Source organism: Platichthys flesus, chromosome 14 (genome assembly GCF_949316205.1).
Source record: "Platichthys flesus chromosome 14, fPlaFle2.1, whole genome shotgun sequence".
Classification (NCBI taxonomy): domain Eukaryota; kingdom Metazoa; phylum Chordata; class Actinopteri; order Pleuronectiformes; family Pleuronectidae; genus Platichthys; species Platichthys flesus.
In genome coordinates this window covers 4,994,901-5,018,556 of record NC_084958.1, presented here as the reverse complement: position 1 = coordinate 5,018,556, position 23,656 = coordinate 4,994,901, and the positions used below count along the sequence as shown (strand labels likewise).

Genomic DNA, 23,656 nt, shown 5'->3' with positions numbered 1-23,656 from the left:
ATACACCATCTTGTGGAGGTCTTGAATACTACAAGTGAAATAGGCCCGCACTAATCACAGTGATGTTTTTCGGAATGTTCAGAAAGACGCAGTAAATCTCTGCTATCCCTGAGTGTGTTTTTCCTCTCCTCCTCTTCCTCTCGTATTTTCTCAGGTGCCAGGGAAGAGATAAGGTCGAGGGTGATTTAAGGGAGGCAGGAGAGGAGGATCTCTCTCTCTCTATCTCTCTCTCTCTCTGTCTCCACCATTTGAGTTGCAGCTGCCTCTGTCATCGTGGCACAGGTCTTATTGTTCGTTTCCTTTTAAGTTTGGGGTCTTGGTAGTCCGTGTGGTTGGTCCAGATTGTCCTAGGCCTCAACCACCCATTGTGGAATTTAATGACATTTGTTTGTTAATTAAAATATTTTGCTTTGACCACAAGTCAACTTTTGAGGTTGTGGCTGTTACGGCTTGTTAATTTGTTTTCTCTGAAACTCCAAAACTAAAGAGTGAAATGTCAATTTTGCAGAATTATAGTGGGGATGATGCCAGGTGGTAAACTTTCCTGTAAACTGTGCAGCTACAGATTGATGAAATCCCCTCGCTCTCACCCCTGGGCCAGGATTCCTTCCAGGTGGTCGACAAGATAAAACAAATTAGGCTTTTGTGGCCACATGGTGCAGACAAATTGGCAAATGGAGCCAGCATAAATAATGAACAGTGGCCAGCAGCTGCCCATACAAACACAGCCAACTGATTTACTCATTACTCCCGTCGAAGTGCTACACAAAACCATCAACAGGGCCTTGTGCTGGAGTACAAAGTGTTTGAGTAAAGGGGAACATTAACCCGTTCACAGTTTTCCACTAATTGGATCTTGTATGTCATAAATTGCCAATCTCATGATACGGGGGGGATTCTGGGGGCACGCACCTGTCTCAACTTTGGAGTGGTCGGTCCTCTCGGTCACCTTCTCCTGGCTGATGAGGTAGTCGACGATGCGGACCCCGATTGGCGGCTCCGTGTGGTTCCACTCCAGGATGACCAATGAGCTGCTGGGCTCGTAGGTGTACGACAGCTTCAGCCTGGCAACAGAGCGACGGAGATGTAAAGCAACGCCCGGCCGAGTGAAGGACGCTCTCAGCACACTGGTCTCATTACTGTTACTGCTACTGTAGTCCAGTGAAGATGGGTTCTCGAGTCACAAACAACCCTGTCAACAGAATATACAGCCACTTCGTCCGATCTGTCATGTCCGATTTGACTCACAGCGGAGTGATCATCTGCTGCTGCGCGGCTCCTGAGTCCATCTGTACAGGGGCTTTCACTCCAAACAATCAATACACTGGCTAATTTCCTTGATTAGCACACCCCAGCTGGACAGGAGGAATATATCAGTGACTGCTGTAATGATGTTGACTCATGAGCCAACCCCTGTGATTGCCTAGTTTCTCTGTTGCGCTGGCTGTATATCTCTTTGTGGCTGTTTTACATATGTCTGAAGAGGATTTGCATGACCTTGTTGTCTCTGTGGTTACTACTGCATCTTTTACAGGAGCCATTTGACCTTCCAGACAGAAACGATGACAGTCCCTTCAAACAGAGACTTTCATCCGGTGGGCCCTCCGATCCTCCGGCCTCTGGGCCCGTGCCCGGTACAGGTTCGCTCAGTAATCCATCCACAGCTGTTCTCTTGGGTCGCACCACATCTCAGTGTACACACGCATCCTGCAGGCACATTACTCAAGACCACTGCAGCCGGAGATCGAGTTCTGCCAGTGGAAGTGATGGATGGTCTTTACCACAACCCAATCTGAGAGTAATGTGTTAGGAGGAAGGTAATGCTATTCTCAGTTACTTACATGGGTTGGGGAAGTGGGGCACAGGTGGGCAGTCCGTCTGTGCCAAAAGCGCTGGAGTCACAGCGACACCAGTCATCGATAACGTTGCCCTTCCCTGAACACCACAGCATGCTCATCATCGCCTCCTGAAGAGACTGTGCAGAGAGAGAGAGAGAGAGAGAGAGAGAGAGAGAGAGAGAGAGAGAGAGAGAGAGAGAGAGAGAGAGAGAGAGAGAGAGAGAGAGAGAGAGAGAGAGAGAGAGAGAGAGAGAATATTATATATTGTATATAGAAAGTGCTGCTAATAGATGCACTGCATGAATGGGTGTGTGTGAATGGGTGAATGTAAAACTGTACTGTAAAGAGCTTTGAGTGGTCATCAAGACTAGAAAAGCACTATATAAATACAAAACCATTTACCATATTTATTATATAGGTACATGTGAGGATAAAGGGATAGAAAGAGATAAAGGGGAACAACACGCAACATGAAACGTGTTTCTATTTAATCTTTAGAGCTACACTACCAAAGGCTGTTAGCAGATGAAGGGTTTTTATATATATATCTTTTTTCAGAAGAACATACAGGAAATAGAGGCCAGTTGCTCTTGGTGATGTAAATCACAGAGACGGGTAAATTGATTCACAACCACCAGTGTCCTCAAATAGCATTGAAAATAGATACAGCTGTTTCTGTGCCTCCAGTGTGCTTCTGTGTGTGTCTGTGTGTGTGTGTGTGTGTCAGATTGCACCTCAGTGGCATCTGAAATGTTTTTACTCTGTAGTTTAAAAAAATCTATAAAGACTGTATAGTGAAAACATTTTTTCTGGTTACATATTCTGATTCAGTACTTGAAATAAGGTTAAAACGTGCTGGGGACTTAAAACTAATTGTTACATTTTTTTTCGTTCTCCATAAAAACTCTACCACCAAAACCCTGCATATTTAAAATCTATGCACATCTTGCACAAATTTACATACAACAGAAAACGTGTTAAACATTTGAACATTCATAACAATGAAATGCTGTAAATCAGACGAACATTTGCTACATGCTGTCACCATACATCTACTGTTTTTAAGGTGATTGTGCTTTTGGTGACAAAGTGATATTGTTGGAGAACAATAGTCTGAATAAGACGCTGCCTTGTGAACAGAATTTCCTGATTCTCTTAACACGAATGAGGTCATAATCAGAATAAGCATAATGGCATTTAGACCTTACGGTCTTTCAACCTTAGGGGCAATATGTTTTAGATGATAATGTCCTGTTTGGGTTTTCACAGCAATTTGAAGACACATTCCCTGGGTGTAAACAAGATGGAAAAAAAAAGTTTTGCAGGTGTGGCAAAATTAGGAACAAAATAGTATATATTAGTATGACATATTAACCCATTTCAGGTGGGGCATTTAAAACATAATAATATAGTGAAATGGATTAGTGGACGTAATGAAGTGAGTCATAATAAGACTGTGCTCTGTAAAATGTAATACGAATATTGGCAAATCATGTAAATGCCATAATCAAATAAATGTCTTGTTCAGAATAAGTTCAATAGCGAAATATTGGGTTTCTACATATTCAGTGTTCTTGCACCGGAGGTAATGTATATCAAGTGTTTAAGTTGTTTTGGTGTATTTTAGAGATCATCTGTTGTGCTGAGCTGCATGTCGGCAGTCCCCTTTTATTTTTATTGCATCCAATTTTTGATAATTCATGTAGCGTGCATTTTCATCTGCCAGAGATATACACTGTAGATGCACACCCCGTGTTATAGTGGTACACAAATTTATTCAGAATGTTGCCTGTGCATCGTGTCAACACAAGTAGCTGCACAGATAAGCATCAGCAACCTCCAAACAGCTCCTGTCAATAACCGCAGCTGTATTTATCTGCCTGTGCTTCACAATGAAAGCCTGTCATCCTGGGGATGGAGGTGTGGGGGTGTGGGGGGCGGGGGGGGGGGGGGGGGGGGGGTTGGACAGCATAGTATCGACCTCTCTTCTGGAGGACTAGAAGCAAGTTCGACAGACAGTGTCAATAAAGTCAAATAAGCCTCAGCATAGTACAGCAGATTAAGGCGCAGCATGCTGCCGGCAGAGGAGGGTTTGATATTGGATAAGACAAAAACCCTCGCTGTGTAAATCCCAAGTTTCTGTAAACCTGCTTTAAGATGCGGCCATGAGCTTTTCAGGCCTGATGGGTCCTTCACTTTCTGTACATCCACAAGTCACATGGTGTTTCATTGCAGGATGCCTATTGAGCCACTGTGGTTCCATGATCAAATCCCCATAAACACAACGTTTTTGCCATTATTAGCTGCTGTCCTCGCACATTAAGGCATCTTGGATGAGAAAATGGGGGAAAAGTTTACTTAGTTCAAATCAAAGTGGAACATTCATTTTACTGAACAACGGGTGACAAGGACATAGGATAATAAGAGCCTCCTTTAATCAAACACATGAAAGCTTTAGTGAGATTATCCCTTTCAAGAGGATGAGAAAAGATGAAGCACATTTTTTGTGGGTGTAAGAAAGATTATATAATGTGTGCAGTGAGGACTGTTTTTCCAGACATTAGACAGCCAGAGCTCATATGCACCTTAATGACTGACAAAAACCACAGTACGCACCTGGTATGTTTCATTGTTGGACACTAATTCGTAGATGGGTGCAGACTTTGTAATCTGCAGCAGAACGGGCTCAGACTGCTGCCGCCCCTGTGCCGCCCTCGGGCTCATGTGGCAAAGGTGGCACGAGCGGGGGCATTGGCCCTGGCTGGTGCAGTCCATCCGGACACCGGCTGCCATCCGTTTTGCACCGGTGTCCAGCAGGCTGGCGACGTATGCAGGATAGGTCAGTGTCCGGGGCTCCTTGTCACGCTCTTCTGATTCCTCTGAAGGGGAGTTCCCTGAAAGGACAGATGGTGAGGGACCGGTTAATTGAGCCATGTAGAAATCATTAATCAAACTTTTAAAAATTAAAGAAGAAGCCTAAAAATAATTAATTTCTGTGAAGTCCACAAGAACACAGAAAAGTGATGTGAGCCAGTTGAACCCCGCTGCACATACTGTATGTACCCTAAACACTCAGGTCACATGCTGCCACTAATGAGATAAGGGAGCGTAGGAATGAAAACAGCTGAACCAACAGAATACTTCTTTCCCCTTTAGCCACACGGCAAAACTACAAAGCATTACTGCGTTCCCACATCCCTCTTCTGGAGCCTTTTTAACTTTTCGACATCACAGGCAGAATACACGAGCGGGCGTCTAACTATCTGGGCCACGGCTACAAAGAGCTTGTTTGCTCTCCAGCAAACACGGGGAACTGGAGGGATCTCTACTCAACAATGAAACATTGTAATAATGTGACTTTCGTCATTGTTGTAAAAAATAGTACTTAATTTAAAGGTTCAGTGTGTAGAATTTAGTGATATCCCAGTCAAAGCATAAGATAACCAGTGGTAGCCTTCAGTTGTCATTGAAACTCAAAAGGAGTTTAGTTTGTCCAGTCTGGGCTACTTTAAAAAACATAGAAGCCTCCGTAGAGAGGACATCCTGAGGTAGATATAAATCAAATTTACATATATAGGGACCATTCTATGGTAAAGAAAACAATAAATTGTACAATTTAGATGAAACACATTAGTGATAACATCACTGCAATTATTTTATATTCAATTTCTGCCAACAGATCCCTTTCACCAACATCTTACAGTGAACCTTCAAGTGCTGCAACGTCCAGACGTTATAGTTCGTGGTACTTTTTTGGTGTTTTCCACTCCAACTCAAGGTTAGGTCATCCATAGGACAATTAAGTAATGTAAAAGAAAAGGTTGATTTCCTCCACATGGAATTTTCTCAGGCCTCTGATGCCTGACCAAACTGTAGCTGAGTGCTGACGGTGAGCAGGAATTCAACCTTTTGGTCACATGGAACCTTTTTAAGCAAAAGATAGATGCTCTATTAATTCCCTCTTTGTGTTTCCCCATTGAGCAGCAATGGCAAGTCAGCAAAAAATATGGAATGTTGAACATAACGGTCCGTAAAATACAGATGAGCTGGTCTCATCTTGACCAGTTAAACAATAAAACACTGCTTCAATGTTCACACATCACTTCTTTGAATAGCAGTATTTCTATAAAGAATCTTTGTCTATTTTATTGCTCAAATAGTGAGTCAAGAACACTTACAGTGGCAGCTCTATCTTATGTTGGGGATATTAAACCACTCTATACCATATACAGTCTATGCTCTATACTAGTGTGAAACAGATGATTGTAAAAGGATGTTAGAGATTTGCTAAAAGAAATGACCACATGTTGGTCCTCTGATGCAAATTACAAGACTTAAAACTCAGAAAAGCATGAAAAGAAAAAAAGTCTTCAAAAACAGTTTCCACAGCAGTGGTATGCCTTTGCTTCTAAATGACTTTTACAAGAGAATAAGATTCAGGATTGAAATAATTTTTGATGACCTGTGATATTCTGAAAATACATACAATTGATAATCGCAAAGCTAAAAGTGTCTACGCAGGAAGGTGTTGAAATTCCGATTTGCTTTGTTCTGGAGCAGATTGACTCTTTTCTATTTGAATGATTGTTACCTGCAGATTTGTATCATTAGATGCCAGACAGCTCATCAAGATGACAAGTGGTGGGGCGTGGAGCTTGATGGGGGATTATACAGAGTTTTGTGTGCATCAGACCCATTAAAAGTTAACTTTTTCAAGTTTGTTGTATTTAACTCATGTATTATGTAAATACGTGAATCAATTATTCCCCATAAAATGTTCTGTTGTCTCCGAGGGAGTAACTTTTTTATTTCCAAGTGAAGCCAGTGAGAGTTAATGCTTAATGCAGAACTTTGGATTCATATTTCTTCTTATTTTATTTTTTTAAAGGAGGTGGGGGTGGGGGGGGTGTTGAGATTACCATTTTGGGAGACTTCTTGGCTGTGAGCAAACACAGGCAATTTAAAAGCTCAAGCACCAATTAGGGAATAGTCTTGTTGTGCAAGCTGCCTGTGATGGAATACAATCCAGGTTTGTGAGCCTTGGGATGATGGGGAAAAGATTGCACGGGTGCTCAGGGACTGCCACACGTGCACAGTAATGCCGGCAAAGTCATTTGTTTCTAATATGTCTAATGCTACCGCCTCTTCTGCATTACTGTTTCCTTTCAATGTAACTTGTGGTGTGTGAAATTGTAATCGTTCTCCTCTCGGAATGTATTCTCTTGTTTCTCAGTGTAGCCGATGTATGTCTGCGTGTTTAATAGGTTATTCGATTCACATTCAATCAAAAGCAGATGAATCTAAATATGGGATATTTTATTCATGAAATTTTGGATGGACACACACATTCCTACATCAAACACCCACCCACAGTCATACCAGCCCCTGCTATTCACTTTGGCATTAAGAAGACAAACAGAAAAAACTCATCTCTCTCTGTATTGTTATGAAAATAACATAACAATACAACTACCTGCAGCAGATGCAGAAGCCAGTCAATCAGCAGAGGAGTGGACTGCCGCAGTGCCTCTGTTTGAATGTGTACATGAATACACATTTGTGTTTGTGAGAGTGTGTGTGTGTGTGTGTGTGTGTGTGAGTGTAAGTGTTACTGACTTCTCATTAAAAAGAGATTAAGAACGCAAGTGGCGTAGTCACAATATTGGCGTTAGCGTTTGTGGGGGTGTGTCAGTAATTATCGCCTTGTTGATTATGCCTCATCACCCGCACATCCCTAAAATATTCACACACACTTCATGTTGTCTATCTCCTCTTGACTCATTAGGTATTACAGCTTTTCAAAGTAGAGTCATGATTGACAAGTAACAGTGATTTTAATTTGACTGAACAAAGGGTGATCAGGTTTTAGTCAAAGCAGAAAGGAGATTGGATGGTTATGAAGTCATCCAGTGGTTTTGTTTCTCTCAAGATGAGGTGAATTGGCTGGTTTGGGGATGAATTAACAGGGAACAAATCCTGCCAAGACCTTGTCATTGACAAATCACAAAGTCAATCAACCCATTTATCATCTATACTGCTTAAACTCTTGAGGGTCGCAGGGGGAACTGAAGCCAATCCCAGCAGAGATTGGGCGAGAGAAGTGGTGCACCCTCCAAAAATGTCGCCAGTGTATAAACACAGACAGACTGAGATTCAACCTTCAGGGACCTTCTCACTGTGAGGCAACAGTGCTAACCACTGCGCAACCCAAATCACAGAGTCAATAACATAATTCAAACAAGTGGAACGAGGAAAATACAATTAAAATATAATTCTTTGTTTAAAATAAAACGCAGTATAGCACAGTATAGTTCAGTGAACAAAAACACAACAGTCAGATGAAAGTACTGAATAAGATTCCTCTTTGATGTCAAAACTCCCTCCGGATAAAGTACTGGACGGTCAACCAAATAAATAAATAAAATCAGAAGATTTCTGCTTCAACAATATTGTTCATATGCACCCCTGATGTTAGATATGGCTCTCTTCTCAGGTGTGAGGGCATCTTGTCTGAACATGCTCTTGACAATGTTAGCATTAAGCCTCAAGGCCTTGTGATCACTGTGGGTGTCACTGAGACCACTGGACAGATGGCGCCGTACCAGTGAGAGGTAGGTGTTGGTAAATGAGGTCTAATTGAGGGCAGTGTCCATCAAGGCAGAGGGAAACTCTATACATTCATACATTTTGACCCTTGAGAGGCGTGTGCGCTTGAGAACCTTGTGAACCTTTAAGGAAAATATCTTGGAGCTAGTCCGTTGATCACGTGAGTGATTCCATGCATGTCCACAAAACTTTTGCAGTCCCGGACTTATTCATCTGAATGTTGCCAAGCATGTCATCTCCCCCCCACACACACCCAGCCAGAGTTTAATATATCCTTGTCAGACTGACTCACTTCCCACTAATCACTTCTCATCATTCCATCTTCACTTGTCACCTTCTGGCAGATGGTTATTATGTGTGGAAGTCATATTAGCACAGCTGGGTGCCTTTTAGGGCAAAGGAGATTGGCAGCGATTAGTTCAGTTAAGTTGTGTTTTAGTTCGGCAGCGTTCAGTGTCAGCTGGGACCACAGGGGACATTAAACTGAGCAAACAGCTCTGAAGACGCCTGATGGCCCTGAAGACGCCTGATGGCCAAACATACAGAGCATATTGAAGCACTGGGTCCTCTTCAATTAACTTCAAATTATAACTGTAACTCCAGGGGATACGTGCAGATTTACACAATTATACAAAGTCAAAAAAAAAAAAAAGACAATTCTTTTCCCTTTAAGTAAAGATATTAGACTTAAAATGTCCCTTTGTGTAAAGGTGCAGCTAGGAATCTTTACAAAAATAACTTAGGTAATCTTAGAAAGCTCTGTTTTTAAACCAGCGATCAAAACCTGGAGGAGTGTCTAACCAAGTGTTAGAAAAAAAAAAGGAAAAACTAAACATATCCGGAAGAAAAAGTGGTGCCAGACACGTAGAAGGTAAAAACATACGATTACAGCAGCGGAATTAATACGTTACGTGCTGCCTCTGTCTGCTGTGCCCCCCCCCCTCACCTGACTCCTGAGGAGAATTCTTGCTTTTGTGAATGCGTCTGAGCAGAGAAACCCCTGTTGCGTTGTTCAAGTGGGAGAGGCAAACTGCAGAGAAAGTCCCTACCCAATTCCCCAGGAGTTCCTTCCCAGATCATGTCTGAAAACTGCTTTCCTGGATCAGTGCTGGCTTTTAATCAACCCCTAACATAGTCACCATTTCAAACCAGGTTAAAAAGAAAAGAACCACTTTTCTGTACATTAGAAAGACAGAAAAACATGATACCACTCTTGTAATATTACGTGTTAACAACATCCACTAATACCACCCGACTGCTAATGACAAAAAAAATGTAAGCAAAGAAATGACCGTTTGTGTAAAGGTGCAGCAGAGAAGCTTTACAAAAATAACTGTATTTAAACCAGCAATCAAAACCCGGAGAAGTCTCTAACCAAGTGTGAATCACTGCTCATGCATAACAAACAGCATTAATACCACACAAGTTACTTCTTTTGTAACTAAATTTCTCATAAATTCACACAGCTACTGTCTTTTGGCACACAACGACTGTTGTCCCCTTCAACATGGAGTGGAAATGGCCCCAGGAACATTCAGTGAAAAGCCTTTGTGCCAATTAGTGAGTCATTGACATCAAGACTCACTTTAGATCCGTCCTGGGGTCAGACTCTGCTGAATGAGTGTTTGCTTGTTTCCTGACAGGCTGATTTACAACACCATCACATGATAAGTGGCCTGTGGGTGCTTAATTGACTCAATGTTCTTCACAAGTGCTCGAGCAGAAGCACAAATCCTCTACATGAAGGTAAGAAGTGTAATGTGATGTGCTGAAGGACAAAGCTGGGTACGGACGTCTGCAAATCACTTATCTTCCGAAGGTGATCTATGGATTCTGATATTCAAGCTGCATGTCATGTAAAACAAGAGAGCAACACGCTCGTCTTTTAACGTCATCTATCATTTTTTCTCCTTTTGTCATTCTCAGCCTGTGTCTCTTTGTGCTGCACCTCCTCCTTCTGATCCCTCTGTCTCTTATAAGAGGTACATCACACTTGTTTTTTCTTTGCCATGCTGATACACTTGTGTAAGGTGTTAGGGAGGTAAGCTGTAATACGCTTGCTCTGCATCTCCCTAATAAAACAAGCCCTACAACCAATCTCTATTCTCCCACATTTTCGGACACTGCCTTTGTATTCCCAACACCACTCTAACTCCTGCTCTTCAAATGTTAATTTCCCCATCTTTTCTTCTGTCTGTCTTTGGCGTTTATCATCCAATATCGTAGAAAGTAAGATTCCTGTGACTCCTGTTATTATAAATAATAATAATAATAATAAATAATGTGTGGTAACTGCTATGTACATACAGCAAAGGTGTCAAAATACTTATTCCACAGACACTATTCAGAAAGTGGGCCCCGTCACTGCCCTCAGCCATGAGCCCAGCCCGGCCCTCCCGGATCCCATCTTTTTTATTTGTTGTTTTAATCATCCCATCTCTGAGCTAGTAAGCTGCAGGACAGAAAAATTGTCTGGGAAACATTGTGTGTGTCAGGTCAGGAAGCCAAAAGTATCAGTACACAACTTTCCCAAGCATGATGATATTGGAGACAAGTGAAACTTTTTTATTCCTGAATGGCCAGATGGTTTCAGACCAGATTTCACCACTGGTTCAGTTCGGTTCAGCGCTGCCTGACCATCGGCATTTGCCTTCACCTATAAGTTCAACCGAGCTGCTGCCGAGAGGTGCATTCCCACCGAGATCATTTAAACCATTTAAACTGCTGTCCACTTCAACCCATCTGTGTTAAGGGAAGTCAAATTACTAGCTGTATATTGCTTTGAAGATAATACATTTTAGGGAAATGGGGCACGCACACGCACTCCCAAAGCTCATTAAATGTAATCTGAGTTTGACAGTCAGACACTTCACAAAGGAAAGTGATGACGGTACAAAACACAGAAAAAGAAAAGTCATATCCTCCTCTTGGCTTCCTCCTTTCCCAAATAACGTTCTTGATCTAATATTTGCTTCCTAATTTGATTCATTCCTGTCCACGAGGGTTGGACCTTAAAAGATTACCGTCGTGAGCCTATGTGCTTGTGAGGGTGTGATCATTTTTTGCTTATGTAAACATTTCCGTTGAAGTGCTGGAAAGCATTTGGGTAAGTCTTTATTTCTTCAAAGGGTTGATTTATGGTTACATCCCAGCTTTAGCCTTGAAGCTAGCTTACGGTTTAAGATGAATACTCCACTTATCAATATTTATGTGTTTTTCATATTTTGTACGATTACGTATAATGTGTCATTCAAGTATCATCCCCTTTGCACTGTGTTCAGCCTTATTCAGCATTATTTTCTAATGTTAATTGTTTCACTCTTTTCTGTTTTTGAAGAGCTCGAAGTAAGCAAACTGCTAAGCACAGAACAGGAAGACAAAGTCAGCATCTACCTTCTCCAAGCCTTTACAAAGAAGTCAGAATATTGGATCTAGATCCATCAAGTAATCAACAGTTCATCAGTAATTTAACTGCGAAGAATCTTAACATTGCTTATTGTCTTTGTCCAGTAAACAGAGAACTCTGAGAAAATGTAAGCCAATATAATTGAAGAATAGCATGTTTGTTATTAACTCCTTGAGTGATGAAATAATAATAATAACAATTTGAATTAGCCATTATTTAAAACAAAGAATGAAAAAATAAAAAACAAAAACATACATCTCTGTATGTTATCTTGAGTCCGACAATAACACACTGTCCAGTGTGGTGAGGGTTAATGTTATAAGATATTTATCAGGCATGATCTATAGAAATCAATCTCAGCTACAGCCTGAGCCCTAATAGGCGTGACTTAATTGTAGACAATGGACAGATGCATGATGGAAAACTTTCAGTATGAGCATATTTAAGTATGAGAGTTTATCCGCGTGTCTGTGTGTGTCCGTGTGTGTGTGTGTGTGTGTTTGTGTGTGTGTGTCTGTGTGTGTTTGAGGCTGGGGGATTTGGGGCTGCTTTAACCCAAGCTTTACCAAGTGGAATGACTCATCATCTCTCTAATACACAACAGATGGAGCTCTGAGCTGTTCAGGATCAAACGGTGCATCTACATCCACCCATTCCTCCCACTCTCTCCAGTGAGAGATAACTCTGCCACTGGCTGTCTCAAGTCACTTCTCCTCTTTACAGAACTTTATTTCCGAGTCTATAAATGATCATGGACGATGAGAGACCAGAAGAAAAGAAAGACACGGGGGCTTAAGCATGAAATCTTCAGATATAGTTGGTGTTAAATATCACAGTGGTTTGGAGTTAAAGCCTTCATTTCCTGCCTCTTATAGCCCAGCAGATCCTGGCCATTATAAACCTTTCATCAGACTTATTTGCGAACTGGTGACTCATTAAATCATTTCATGTTCTAAGTGCATGATGTTAGCCCTTGACACACTCAGCACCATTAAAAAAAAAAAGATGTTTCTAAACTGAATGCCAGACTTGACACCTCTGTGGCTCCTGTGTTTCCCAGCATGAGTCCCCCTCGCGTCCATCCTGTGATAAAAGGTTATATCCATTCTGACTCCACTTCCTTCAGCAATTTGAAAGTACCCTATTTTGCCACTAGATGGTGCTAGTGGATCAATGACATGGCTGCTGCAAGTGCTATCAATGTACATGCTCTGCTGTTCAGCATACAAAAGCAGGGGAAACCAAACCTAACCTTTAATATGTTTTTGGCCGAGATGAACATTACATGCCCATGGAATGCAATCATTAGCTCCTGCTGATCTGAGGGTGTCAGAAATCAAAGCAGGCAGTTTTTTAGCAAATAGGAAAGCATTGTGATGGAAACTGCATTCCAAAAATTAGAGGGAGTTCAAGAGGGATTGCGCCTGTTGTGTGTAGACGAGAAAAATGAGACATACACAAACAAAACGCTGGGTGTGCTGTGTGTCTGTCTCTGTGATGCAGTCTAAACTCTAAACCTGCAAAATGGAACACATCAGGGCGCTTAAACAAATCTGTGTGACGGGCAAATCTCCTCAGATGTGCCGAGCAGCGTTTCCCTGCACATGTGCATTCATGCGTGCACGTCTGAAATGACACCATATTCAGCATCCTCACAGTTTGTACCTGATAATTTGTGGCAGCAGGGCGCCGCTCGGTCCCTATCCATCTCAAGCAAATAGCAGAAAGAAAAGATGTATTCATCTTTCCCTTGGCTGCAAAGACACACTGCAATCTGGTGTGACTGCTTCCGCGTGGAGCATATGTGCAGAAACGCAGGGCAAAAGGAAGAGGTTTTTTTTGACACTGTGTTTGGGTGTGAAGGACAGTGAGAAAGTGGGAAGTTTAAAAGACTGACAGAGAGAGAAGTGTGTGTGTGTGTGTGTGCGCGTGTGTGTGTGTGTGTGTGTGTGTCTCAGTCTATAACTAGGGCGGATATGCATTACCATGTGTACACTCTAAAGTGTAACAACACTTAAACTCTCCAGTGAATCCGTGTCAACAGCACCATCAACCACTTAAACGTGACAATCAGCATCAACTCCAAGTAGTAACTTAATGCATTCATGGAATAAATGTATGCAGCTGCCCGTAATTGACCCTTTACATTCACCTCTTTCAGATACTGAGATAAAAATAACTGGTGTTCAGACAGGTCGTCATTCACAACAAGGCCGTCGCTCAATCCCCCCGTGCTGACTGGCTGACCTGCTTCTCAACCCACTGGGCAGAGCACATTTCCCTGCCATATCAGTTGACTAATTGCTAATTTACTGTCGTAACCGCTCATTAACCTGAAATTTCTCACAAACCTCCAATTAAAGACTTCGTAATGGGGGAAGGAATGAAGCAGGATAAAGAGATTATAGTAATTTGCTCAATCATTTACTCTTAATTACTCATCTGTTTCCTAGAGAAGACTGTATACTTTGCATTGAATAGCAGTTACAATCATTCATCTGTCATAAACCCTTTACAGCTGCATTATTCAAAACTGTGATGAGAAAAGTCAGATGGCTATTTATTGAAATTAATGAGCTGTAAATGGACGTGCTATCGATGCCCTCTGTTTGAGAATGGATAAAATATAATAAGGCTGGACATGTTAAGTAACTATGTAGACACAGTCATGCAGTGTAAAATCCCTGGTTAGTCTCTGCAGTAAGTGGAGGCTTCATGTGTAAATGTTACCGAACGACGCGTCTCACACCATCAGGAGATCCAGTGAGTTTACTTAATGATCCCTGAGCTTAGAGCTGGGCCACCTGTACTCATAAGGCAGCTCTCATTTCCCTTAATTTTCCGTTCATGGCCACTGTCAGTCAATACATCAAAACGTATTCACACAGTCATGAGTACTTAGTGTAGAAGTCCTACATAATATGGAAGGAGATACTTCTATTGATGTTGTTGCGTGTGGTGGGGTCTTGTTTATGTTCAGTTGTGCCTGTGGCAACAGTGATGTCATGGAGTCCTGGAGTATCCCTTCAGCAAGGTGTTTACATGTCACTGTTTTCTTGTTTAATCAGTAATATCTAATGCTACAAAGCAGGCTGGGGGACATTTTTACTATCAAGGTCCATTTCAAATTTAATGACATCCTGGCCTTACTAAATAAAGGAACATACATAAATGACACTAACATATAATGTGGTGACAACAGCTTCTCTTTGAGGCATCTGATGGCAGATGGTAGTGATGATAATGACGACTTGTCTTAGCCGAAACAATACGCTCACAATCCTCACCTTTGGTAGGGAAATACATGGCTAGGCAAAGACACCAATTACTTTATAATACGAAACTTAAATCCAACTTTCCACCGTGTTCTGTAAATTATGTTTTATTCTATCTATTGTTATTGTTATTATACCTGGCTTGTCTTTCACTTAAAAAAATAATGGTTTGACCTGAACTCTCACAGCGTTCTGCATGTACTCTCCTTGACAGTCGCAATTATATTCGTAAGCAATGACAGGTAGTTGCTATATGTGTCTACATGGGATTATGACTTGACGTGTTTGCCACCAGAGCTCTATGGAAGACCACCATTATAATCTATTTTCTATTGTTATAAAAACAAATTATTAGTGTCATGACAATGTCTTTGCTTCTTTGTCCCCAACACTTGTAAGAGGCTTAAACATACATTAAGATATACATGCGATTAAAAAAGTTTTTACGGAGCCCCAGAATATCACAAAGTTACTATCTTCTGCTCAGCGGTGGCTTGTCAGGCAACACCCACCCACATGCAAAAAAGCCCCCACCTTTATAAAGACATTAAACACCATTTAATTCGATTATAAAGTACTCAAATACAATTTTTTTAATTAATGTTATAAGTCGACCCTCAACACTGTCACAGGTACACTCAGTTTCAGTCACATCCACTGTCACTGAGTTACTTCTGCTGCGAGCTCCACATATTGTATTTCATCCTTGTTGCTGTACGAATGTGGTTGCTCTCATTACAGTATCCTAGAGGAAAATTCTATTTTTGGAACAACACAAGTGTCCCTCTCAGATTGAAGTTTAACTATAGCGGCGGTGGTGTCCTATTTTCTAACTGGTGTTGAATGTATATTAGCTTGCTGTATCTTTCTTGTAACTATGTGTCAATCCACCTGCTTTCGTGACTTCTTTAATATCTACAAAACAACTGAAAAGAATTGGCATAAGTTAAAGAAAATTGATCAGATATATCACAATTTCCCTCAGCCATTTGGCGTATTCACAAAAAAAGATGTGATAAAGGCTGATACAGTCGATTTTTCATAAATAAATGTGTTAAGAGTGAGATTTGGAGAACCATTTCGACATGCATGGCTGAATGGGTCGCAGACAAAATATTATTCCCCTTACTCAGCCATAGATCAGAGGATAAGGAAGATGGAAAATATCCAGCAAACTGCACAACCTAAAGTTCAACATTGCTTTTATGTGACAATACATATGCAGCATTCCCCTGCCCCTCTATTCTCTTTACCCTTGCAGGCTTTCAGATTTAAGCCTGCTGGGTGAGGCCCTTCATTCCGCTTTATCCTGCTGTATCCAAACCACCAACGTAACCAGACATGCAAACACACACACGCATTTACCTGCAGCAGTATCTGACAAAGCTCTCTAAGCCAATGGAAGCTCGATGTTTAAAGCAATGTGTGGTGCATGGCAGACCGGGAGCAGACGCTGTTTGTCTGAGTGCTGATTAGGACAGCTGACCGCCGCCTGACAGGCCCATTAGTTACGTCTCCTTCACGGGCGCTGAAGGGCTCAGTAATGCTGTCTGTCTGTCAGCGCGTTCCTCTACATGTTCTCTGTACATGTTCATCAGCGTCACTCTCACTTACAGGGACTCGTTTCTCCGTCTTCGTGCACGACTCTCTCTTGGCTTTCACAGTTTTCCTGGCGACGTCTGCTGTACACGAACATCCCCCCAAAATGTCACAAGCCATGTTTCCATACGAGAACCCAGCAAATGTCACATAAATGGCAAATTATACAAGTTTCCATCAACTAGCTTGAATAAAGTAGTCTGCGTAACGCCGTAAGAGGGTGGTGGGATAGGCTACGTCAATGTGGACCATCTCCCTTACAGTAGAGGTCACAAACTGGAAAACAAAATGAGCTGTTTGCCAATCATAAAACCTCTTTATGCATGGAAACATAACACAACGAACAATTACTAAATGTTAGATTCAGAAATATGGAACCTGGAATGTTCCATCAACAACTTAACATATCAGGATTTTCACCGACAGATCAAACTGACCTTCTGAGAAATACGCAAGTTGGAAAAAGCATCAGGCATCTTGGGCTATTAAAGGATATTCCTAGAATCTTGTAACCGTCAGCGCTACAAAAAAGTCTGAACATCTTTCAGAGCAGAAGTGAGAATATAAAGGGTACCATGTCAAATAACCAATGGTGAGAAATTTCCTGTTAATTAGGAAGTGTGCTAATTGGTTGGTTCAGGGGGAAATTTGCCTGCGCTCCTCTTAAATCTGAGGTTAACACTCGAGCATATGAGCAGGATTCTGTGACTTTGAAGGCTAACCAAGGTCCAATATGCAGCTGAAACAGTTTTGTGAAAGAGTTTTTCAGTTATGGAGGCGCAGATGAACTTTTGAGAATGTTTAGAGACATTTTCAGAACATAACTCCAGACAATTGGGTCCAGTGTTTTCCTTTCACTTATGAAGAAGGCAGCAGGATATTCTCCACTCAGACGCGTTCACAACAGTACAGACATCTCTGAAGTGCTCAGGTGAGGGCTGGTGCAGCGGGAAGAGGCAGGAAGAAAAGTATTCAAAATGTTTTTGTTTACAGCACATTAACACCAGCACTGGCCCGTATCACCAAAAGCTCTGGATCCATCTTCTCCTGCGTCGGCACCTCTTTTTCATCCGGAGATATTCGTTCTGAAAGCAGCTAAGGTAACTGACTTGATTACTTTCTGTGAATTTGTATGAGCACCGAAGGGTTTTCTAAAGTTATTGTTAAAGTTATGCAACTAAAAAACGTGATTAAAGTTGAGTAAGAATCATTATGCTTCAGGGTTTGGGGTAAGCTAGGGCAACACAAGCGCTATGTGATGCATGTCAAAACACTAAATGTGTTTCTACGCAACCCCACACAGCAGCATTATTCCTCACTCCTCAGATACTTCACATTGTATTTCTTGATGTCTACTTACATTATCTCTATAGAAAAGCGTTTTTATTCATCAAAATAATGACCAGGATCCTCACATAAATACTGATAGATATAATGACTGTATAGCATCTTCAACGTGAATAGCACAACCCTTTTCACAGCCGTACTTTATCCATTGCTGCATAGACTGAAAACCTGCTCTTGCATTTGTACAAAATGTTGGCAATGGATGTAAGTCATGTCCTTCAGAGTTGTCCAAAACAAACCTTCTTTCAAAGATGCTGGCCTGCATGGATATACGACTATTTGAAAGTGAGGGGGCGCACATATCATAAATATTACTGAGTCTTATAAAGGCCTTAATATAATCTGAGCCAGTACCTTGCATATTCTGAGAATGCAAAACTAACCACTTTGGTTAATTTCTTTCCTGATTTTCTTCTCACCCCCCCCCCCCTTCTTCTTCTTCTTCTGTCTTTGTCTCTTGTACCTTTTTTTCTATCCATCCCATCTGTTGTTCAACCTACAGCACAGTGAGTTTGTTGAGAGATCTTAGCCAAGAGCGATTTATCACTTCCTCCTCCTGCAGGCCTCACAGTTGCAGAAATACACCACTGTCTCCTTTCTCTCTTCGATCTGTGGATTGTTGCCGCCTATAATGTTGAGCGGCGTGAACTCGCCTGGTACTAAAGACCAGAGTAATGTAGTGTAGCAAAATGTTTCTCAGCTGATGCTGTTCTTATGTCCGTGTCTGCTGTATCACTGTATGATAGCAGCTTTAGGAGACTTAAATGAGCTCTGGATCCAGAACAGAGACACATTTAATAAGGTGCATTGATGTGAAAAATGGCCGGTGGTTTCAGAAAAAAACAGAATGAGTGGAAAATGCCAGGTTTGCATTAATGAAGCAGCGTATCTGTCACACTGAGACGACAGCCATCTTTGTCTGATTACCTTTTATATCATTTTACTTTCATACATGATAAAAAAATCGAGACTGTATGTCTGGGATTTGAATCTTGTGTTATGTTTTTGTTGTGTTTGTAGACATTTGGAAAATGTTGTTTCTATATCCCAGTACTATTTTCCAGAGGTGTGGACTCGAGTCACATGACTTGGACTCGAGTCAGACTCGAGTCATGAATTTGATGACTTTAGACTCGACTTGACAAAATGTAAAGAGACTTGCGACTCGACTTGGACTTCAACATCAATGACTCGTGACTTTACTTGGACTTGAGCCTTTTGACTTGATAAGACTTGCTCCTGTCCCCAAAACACATGATTAAAAAGTATGTTATTAAGGAGCGCTCTGTATCTTTCATCGTGTTTTGTGCGTCTGTGTGTGTGTGTGCAGTGCCGCCGCTCCAAAACGCGCACTACGCGCTGTGCGTTGGGCACCAAGTCCTGAGGGGGCACCAAAAAATAGGCAACTGAAAAATCATCATAGTTATAATAATTATGTAGCCGAGCGTTTGGTTGTATCATAAGTCCGGCTTCAGCCGACAAAGGACACAAGAGCAGGTCCTGCGCTCGTGACAGCACACCCGTTTATTCTCCGTTCATTTTACAACTTCACTATTCACAGCACCCACTTCCTTTAAACCCCCCTTTCAAAATAAGAGTCACTAACAACAACCCACTTAAAACCGGAAATACAAATCAACCCTCAACAATATGTCATTAAATAAATTAGCTTACAATTATAATGCCGATATTATTTCAATATAGAAATATTAGGTACCTTTTAGCCATGTATATCACAAAAAAGGCAGAACAAGAGATATATTAAATTGCTCAAAAAAAGTTAAAGAAGATTGACTATTATTGATGATTATTTAACGTAATCATAGAGGAGTTATGCTTAGGGCACCAAAATGGCTCGCAGCGGCACTTGGTGGAATCATACTACGTCCCCATCGTGCACAAATGACTGACAGACCTTTGGCCAATTTGGTCTTTTGCAAATGCAATGCAGCATAGGGCCCTGACATATAAAAAGCACAACCATGTTCATTATTATGTTCAAGTATTTGTTATGTTTCTCACATGTACACACACACACAGACAATATGAGGTGAGATAAATGAGATGAGATAAACACAGGACAGGACAGAAATGTTCATGTTCATGTATTTTTTATGTTTCTCACATGTACACACAGACACAGACAATATGAGGTGAGATAAATGAGATGAGATCAACACAGGACAGGACAGAAACTGCTGTGGAACTAGTTAAAATGCAAAATACAATGTTAGCACTTTTGTACAAATAATTACAGTTGCACTTCTTTTTTCAAATGTGTTCATTCTGTAGGAGTGGTTTAAAATGAAGAATATTCTTGCAAAATATGAGTTAAATGTTAAAAATGACTGGTTAATAGTGCAATAGGGAAGTGCAATGTTGGCACAACTTTTTTCTGTAATTTCAATTGCACTTGTTTTAATAAATAAATACAGATTTTAAAAGCATACATGATCTGTGTAAATATATTATTACTCAGTGATCAAAAGGACTCGAAAAGACTCGAAACTCAAACTGCAGGACTTGGACTTGACTTGAGACTTGTCAGTCTTGACTTTGGACTTGACTCGGGACTTGCCTGTCTTGACTTGGGACTTGACTCGGGACTTGAGGGCAAAGACTTGAGACTTACTTGGGACTTGCAAAAAAATGACTTGGTCCCACCTCTGCTATTTTCTCTATTTTTGCAGAAACAAATGACTTCATTACAAAATTATTACCGACCGAAAAACCAAATGGCAGAAAAGGTATCTTCAGTATTTAATGCTCAGTAGTTTTTATGCTGCGTTTACCACTGCAACTTCTCTGTGCTTTGTATAAACATGACAGACAATGTTGTAAGTGCATGTAGAGTTAAAGTGTCGGCAGTGAATCAGCTGAGGAAAGAAATGCTGCTCCCACTTGTTGTCAATAGAAGTGTAACTTCTTCTTTCAAGGAACAAGAAGCTCACGGCAGTGAAAACCTATTTTTGCTAATGGATGTAGTTACCTTTCATTCCACGCTCTAATGTTCAGAAAATGCATCACTCTCCTCTGTCCATTGCTGCAGCTGTTTTAGCTCCTGTCTATTTAAGGCCCTCCCTCCAGTCAATGTCTGCTTTAATTGGTCAGCAGAAGCACTCCGTGGTGATTGGTCAGCACGTCTAGATAACGTCGGCCTCAACTTTTTAGCTAGCTTTGTTCTGAGCATTGGGGTCTCTGAGTATTGAGGTCTCGTTAAAATTATTTATCACCTCAAAACCATTTCTTTTGACTGAAGTGTTCCACATGCTGGAACACTACATGAAGTTGAGTACATTGACCTACTTTAATTCATGGAAATACAGTAGTAATACTTCATGAGGCAGCTTTGCAGACATGTTCCCTGACACAGCCATCGTGTAATGCACATGGCAGCCAGTGTGGCCCAGGCCTAACAGGTAAATGATACACCTCACGAACAAAGCATTTCTCTATGACCATTTAGAAATGTCTATGTCATCATAGTCAGGATGTGACTATAAAAAGTCTTCTGAGCCAATGGAGAGCCTGTTCCAAGCCCTGCTGCTGGTATGTTGGCACTATCACCTCGGGAGCTTTCCAGTCTGTCTTCATTAAAACTGTCAACACTCTCCTATCACACCGGCACCAGAACGCTGCATTCTCACTTTGCACAAACACGCTGCTCTAACAAGGCTCTGTTTGCCAGACTGTTGTATGAAAGTAGAGGGAGACAGAACAAATAGGACAAAATGAAACATGAAAATGATGGGGCTGTGGTGGCGGTTGAGAACGATGCGTAACTGTGCAGACATTTACAAAGGGTAATATCCATAATGACTCCATTCATGATGGTCACTCTACACAGGGTCTGATCCTGTCAGCCTATCATAAAAGGATAATTTCCCTTTTACATTTGTAGGGCACTATAGCCTGAAAACCCATCAAGTGACAAGAGACAGACGAGAGGAATACAATAAAGTCAAGAGCCTCTTGGGGAAGAAAAGATATGATGACATAAAAAAAAAAGGATTAAAACTTGAGGAAGAAGAGGAGTCGAGTTTTAATACTCTACACTTGCAAGTCAGTTGGAAGTTGTCTCTCTGTGCTGATGAGGAGAGGATGAACTGTTAAGGTCCTCAGTACTCTGCGAATACCGGGTTTAAACCTGGATTAGGACGTCTGAGGACTTTGTCATTTACGGTCAGATATACAGTCCTTGGACCTTGAAGCTGCATACATCAAACATGTTTTGAATCAATAAGGGATCTAAATGTGACACTGTTAATAATGAAACCACATTCAACATTTTAGACCCATTTCTCCTTATTGGTTTTACTTCATGGTCCACTAAATCCATATTTAAAAGACAGATGATGAAAAACTACTGTCTCCCAAAAGCTTCCAGCAATGAAGCTAACATATCCCAAATATAGCAATACTGCCAATTTGCACATTCACAGCCGGGAAAAGACTGATGATTGGACAGATGTTTTTGTGTCTGCAAAATGTGTGCAAATGTTTGCTAACGTGTTTCAATTTTATATGTGTTGAGAGTTGAAGCGAACAGCAGGAGGCACTGTGATCTGTGAGTCCTGTGTATCTCTGCTAGAACTATTTGTCTGTCATGTCCTCTGTGTTTTTTGTTCAGTGACCTCACCCATCAAGTGAATATGCTAAATATCTCAGGTAGAGGGACACAGCATATACTTTCTACCCCAGCACTATTTTCTCTATTTTGCGGAAATGAATGACTTCATTGCAAAATTATTGCTGACTGAAATCCAAATGGCAGAAAAGGTGTTTCATGCTCAGTAGGTTTGGTGCTACGTTTACCACTGCAACTTCTCTGTGCTTTACATTAACCTGTTGTAAGTGCATGTAGAGTTGAAGTGTCGGCAGTGAATCAGCTGAGGAAAGAAATGCTGCTCCCACTCTTTATCAACAGAAGTGCAACTTTTTCTGTCAAGTAACAAGAAGCTCACGGCAGTGAAAACTTATTTATGCTAATGGGGGGATTTTAGGAGGCACTTGAGTGCAACTCAGGTATGAGATGGAGTTTTGATTAAAAAAAGAAATCTCATTCCTGAGTACAACTCCAGGTCTATCACCTTGGACATGCCTACTACAGTGGCTGCTCCAGCAATTACTCTCCATCAGGATGGTGGGTGTGTCTGCTGAAGTATCCACTTGCAGGGGACACACAAACACACACATATGAGCACACACACACACAAAAAAAAATTCGACAATGAAAGGTGAGGACCATAAAGGTCGACGATGCCATGGGGAATTTCTTTTCTTCACACCGATAAAGATCAATTTGAGCGTCTGAGGCTGTTGGTAATAAGATATAAGATGGTTGTAGGGGGACTTGTCTGCCAAAAATCTATAGCAGAGGCCATTCATTTTACCCTGCCAACAGGGAGTTACAGCGAAGACTCGATAGCAGCAACCCCACACACACACACGCACACACCCACACACAGAGAACGAGAGAGTGAGTGCCACATGGACTGGGAATTTTTATTTCCAACTCTGTTAATGTATCCTCAATTTTTTACATATTTATTCTCTCAGTCCTTCCTGCTGCGTGCGGCCAGGCA

The 23,656-nt window shown here is 41.4% G+C and overlaps 1 protein-coding gene across 3 annotated transcripts in view; it reads right to left on the bottom strand.

Annotated features, from left to right (window-relative positions):
* The window catches only part of astn1 (astrotactin 1), a 423,107-nt gene that overhangs the window by 48,174 nt on the left and 351,277 nt on the right, over positions 1-23,656 (bottom strand). For all 3 annotated transcript variants that reach the window (XM_062404910.1, XM_062404912.1, XM_062404911.1), the window contains 3 exons: positions 4,455-4,732; positions 1,842-1,975; positions 913-1,064 (listed from right to left, as the gene is read on the bottom strand). In XM_062404910.1, the coding sequence (XP_062260894.1) occupies positions 913-1,064; positions 1,842-1,975; positions 4,455-4,732 (564 nt within the window). The remainder of the gene's footprint in view (positions 1-912; positions 1,065-1,841; positions 1,976-4,454; positions 4,733-23,656) is intronic.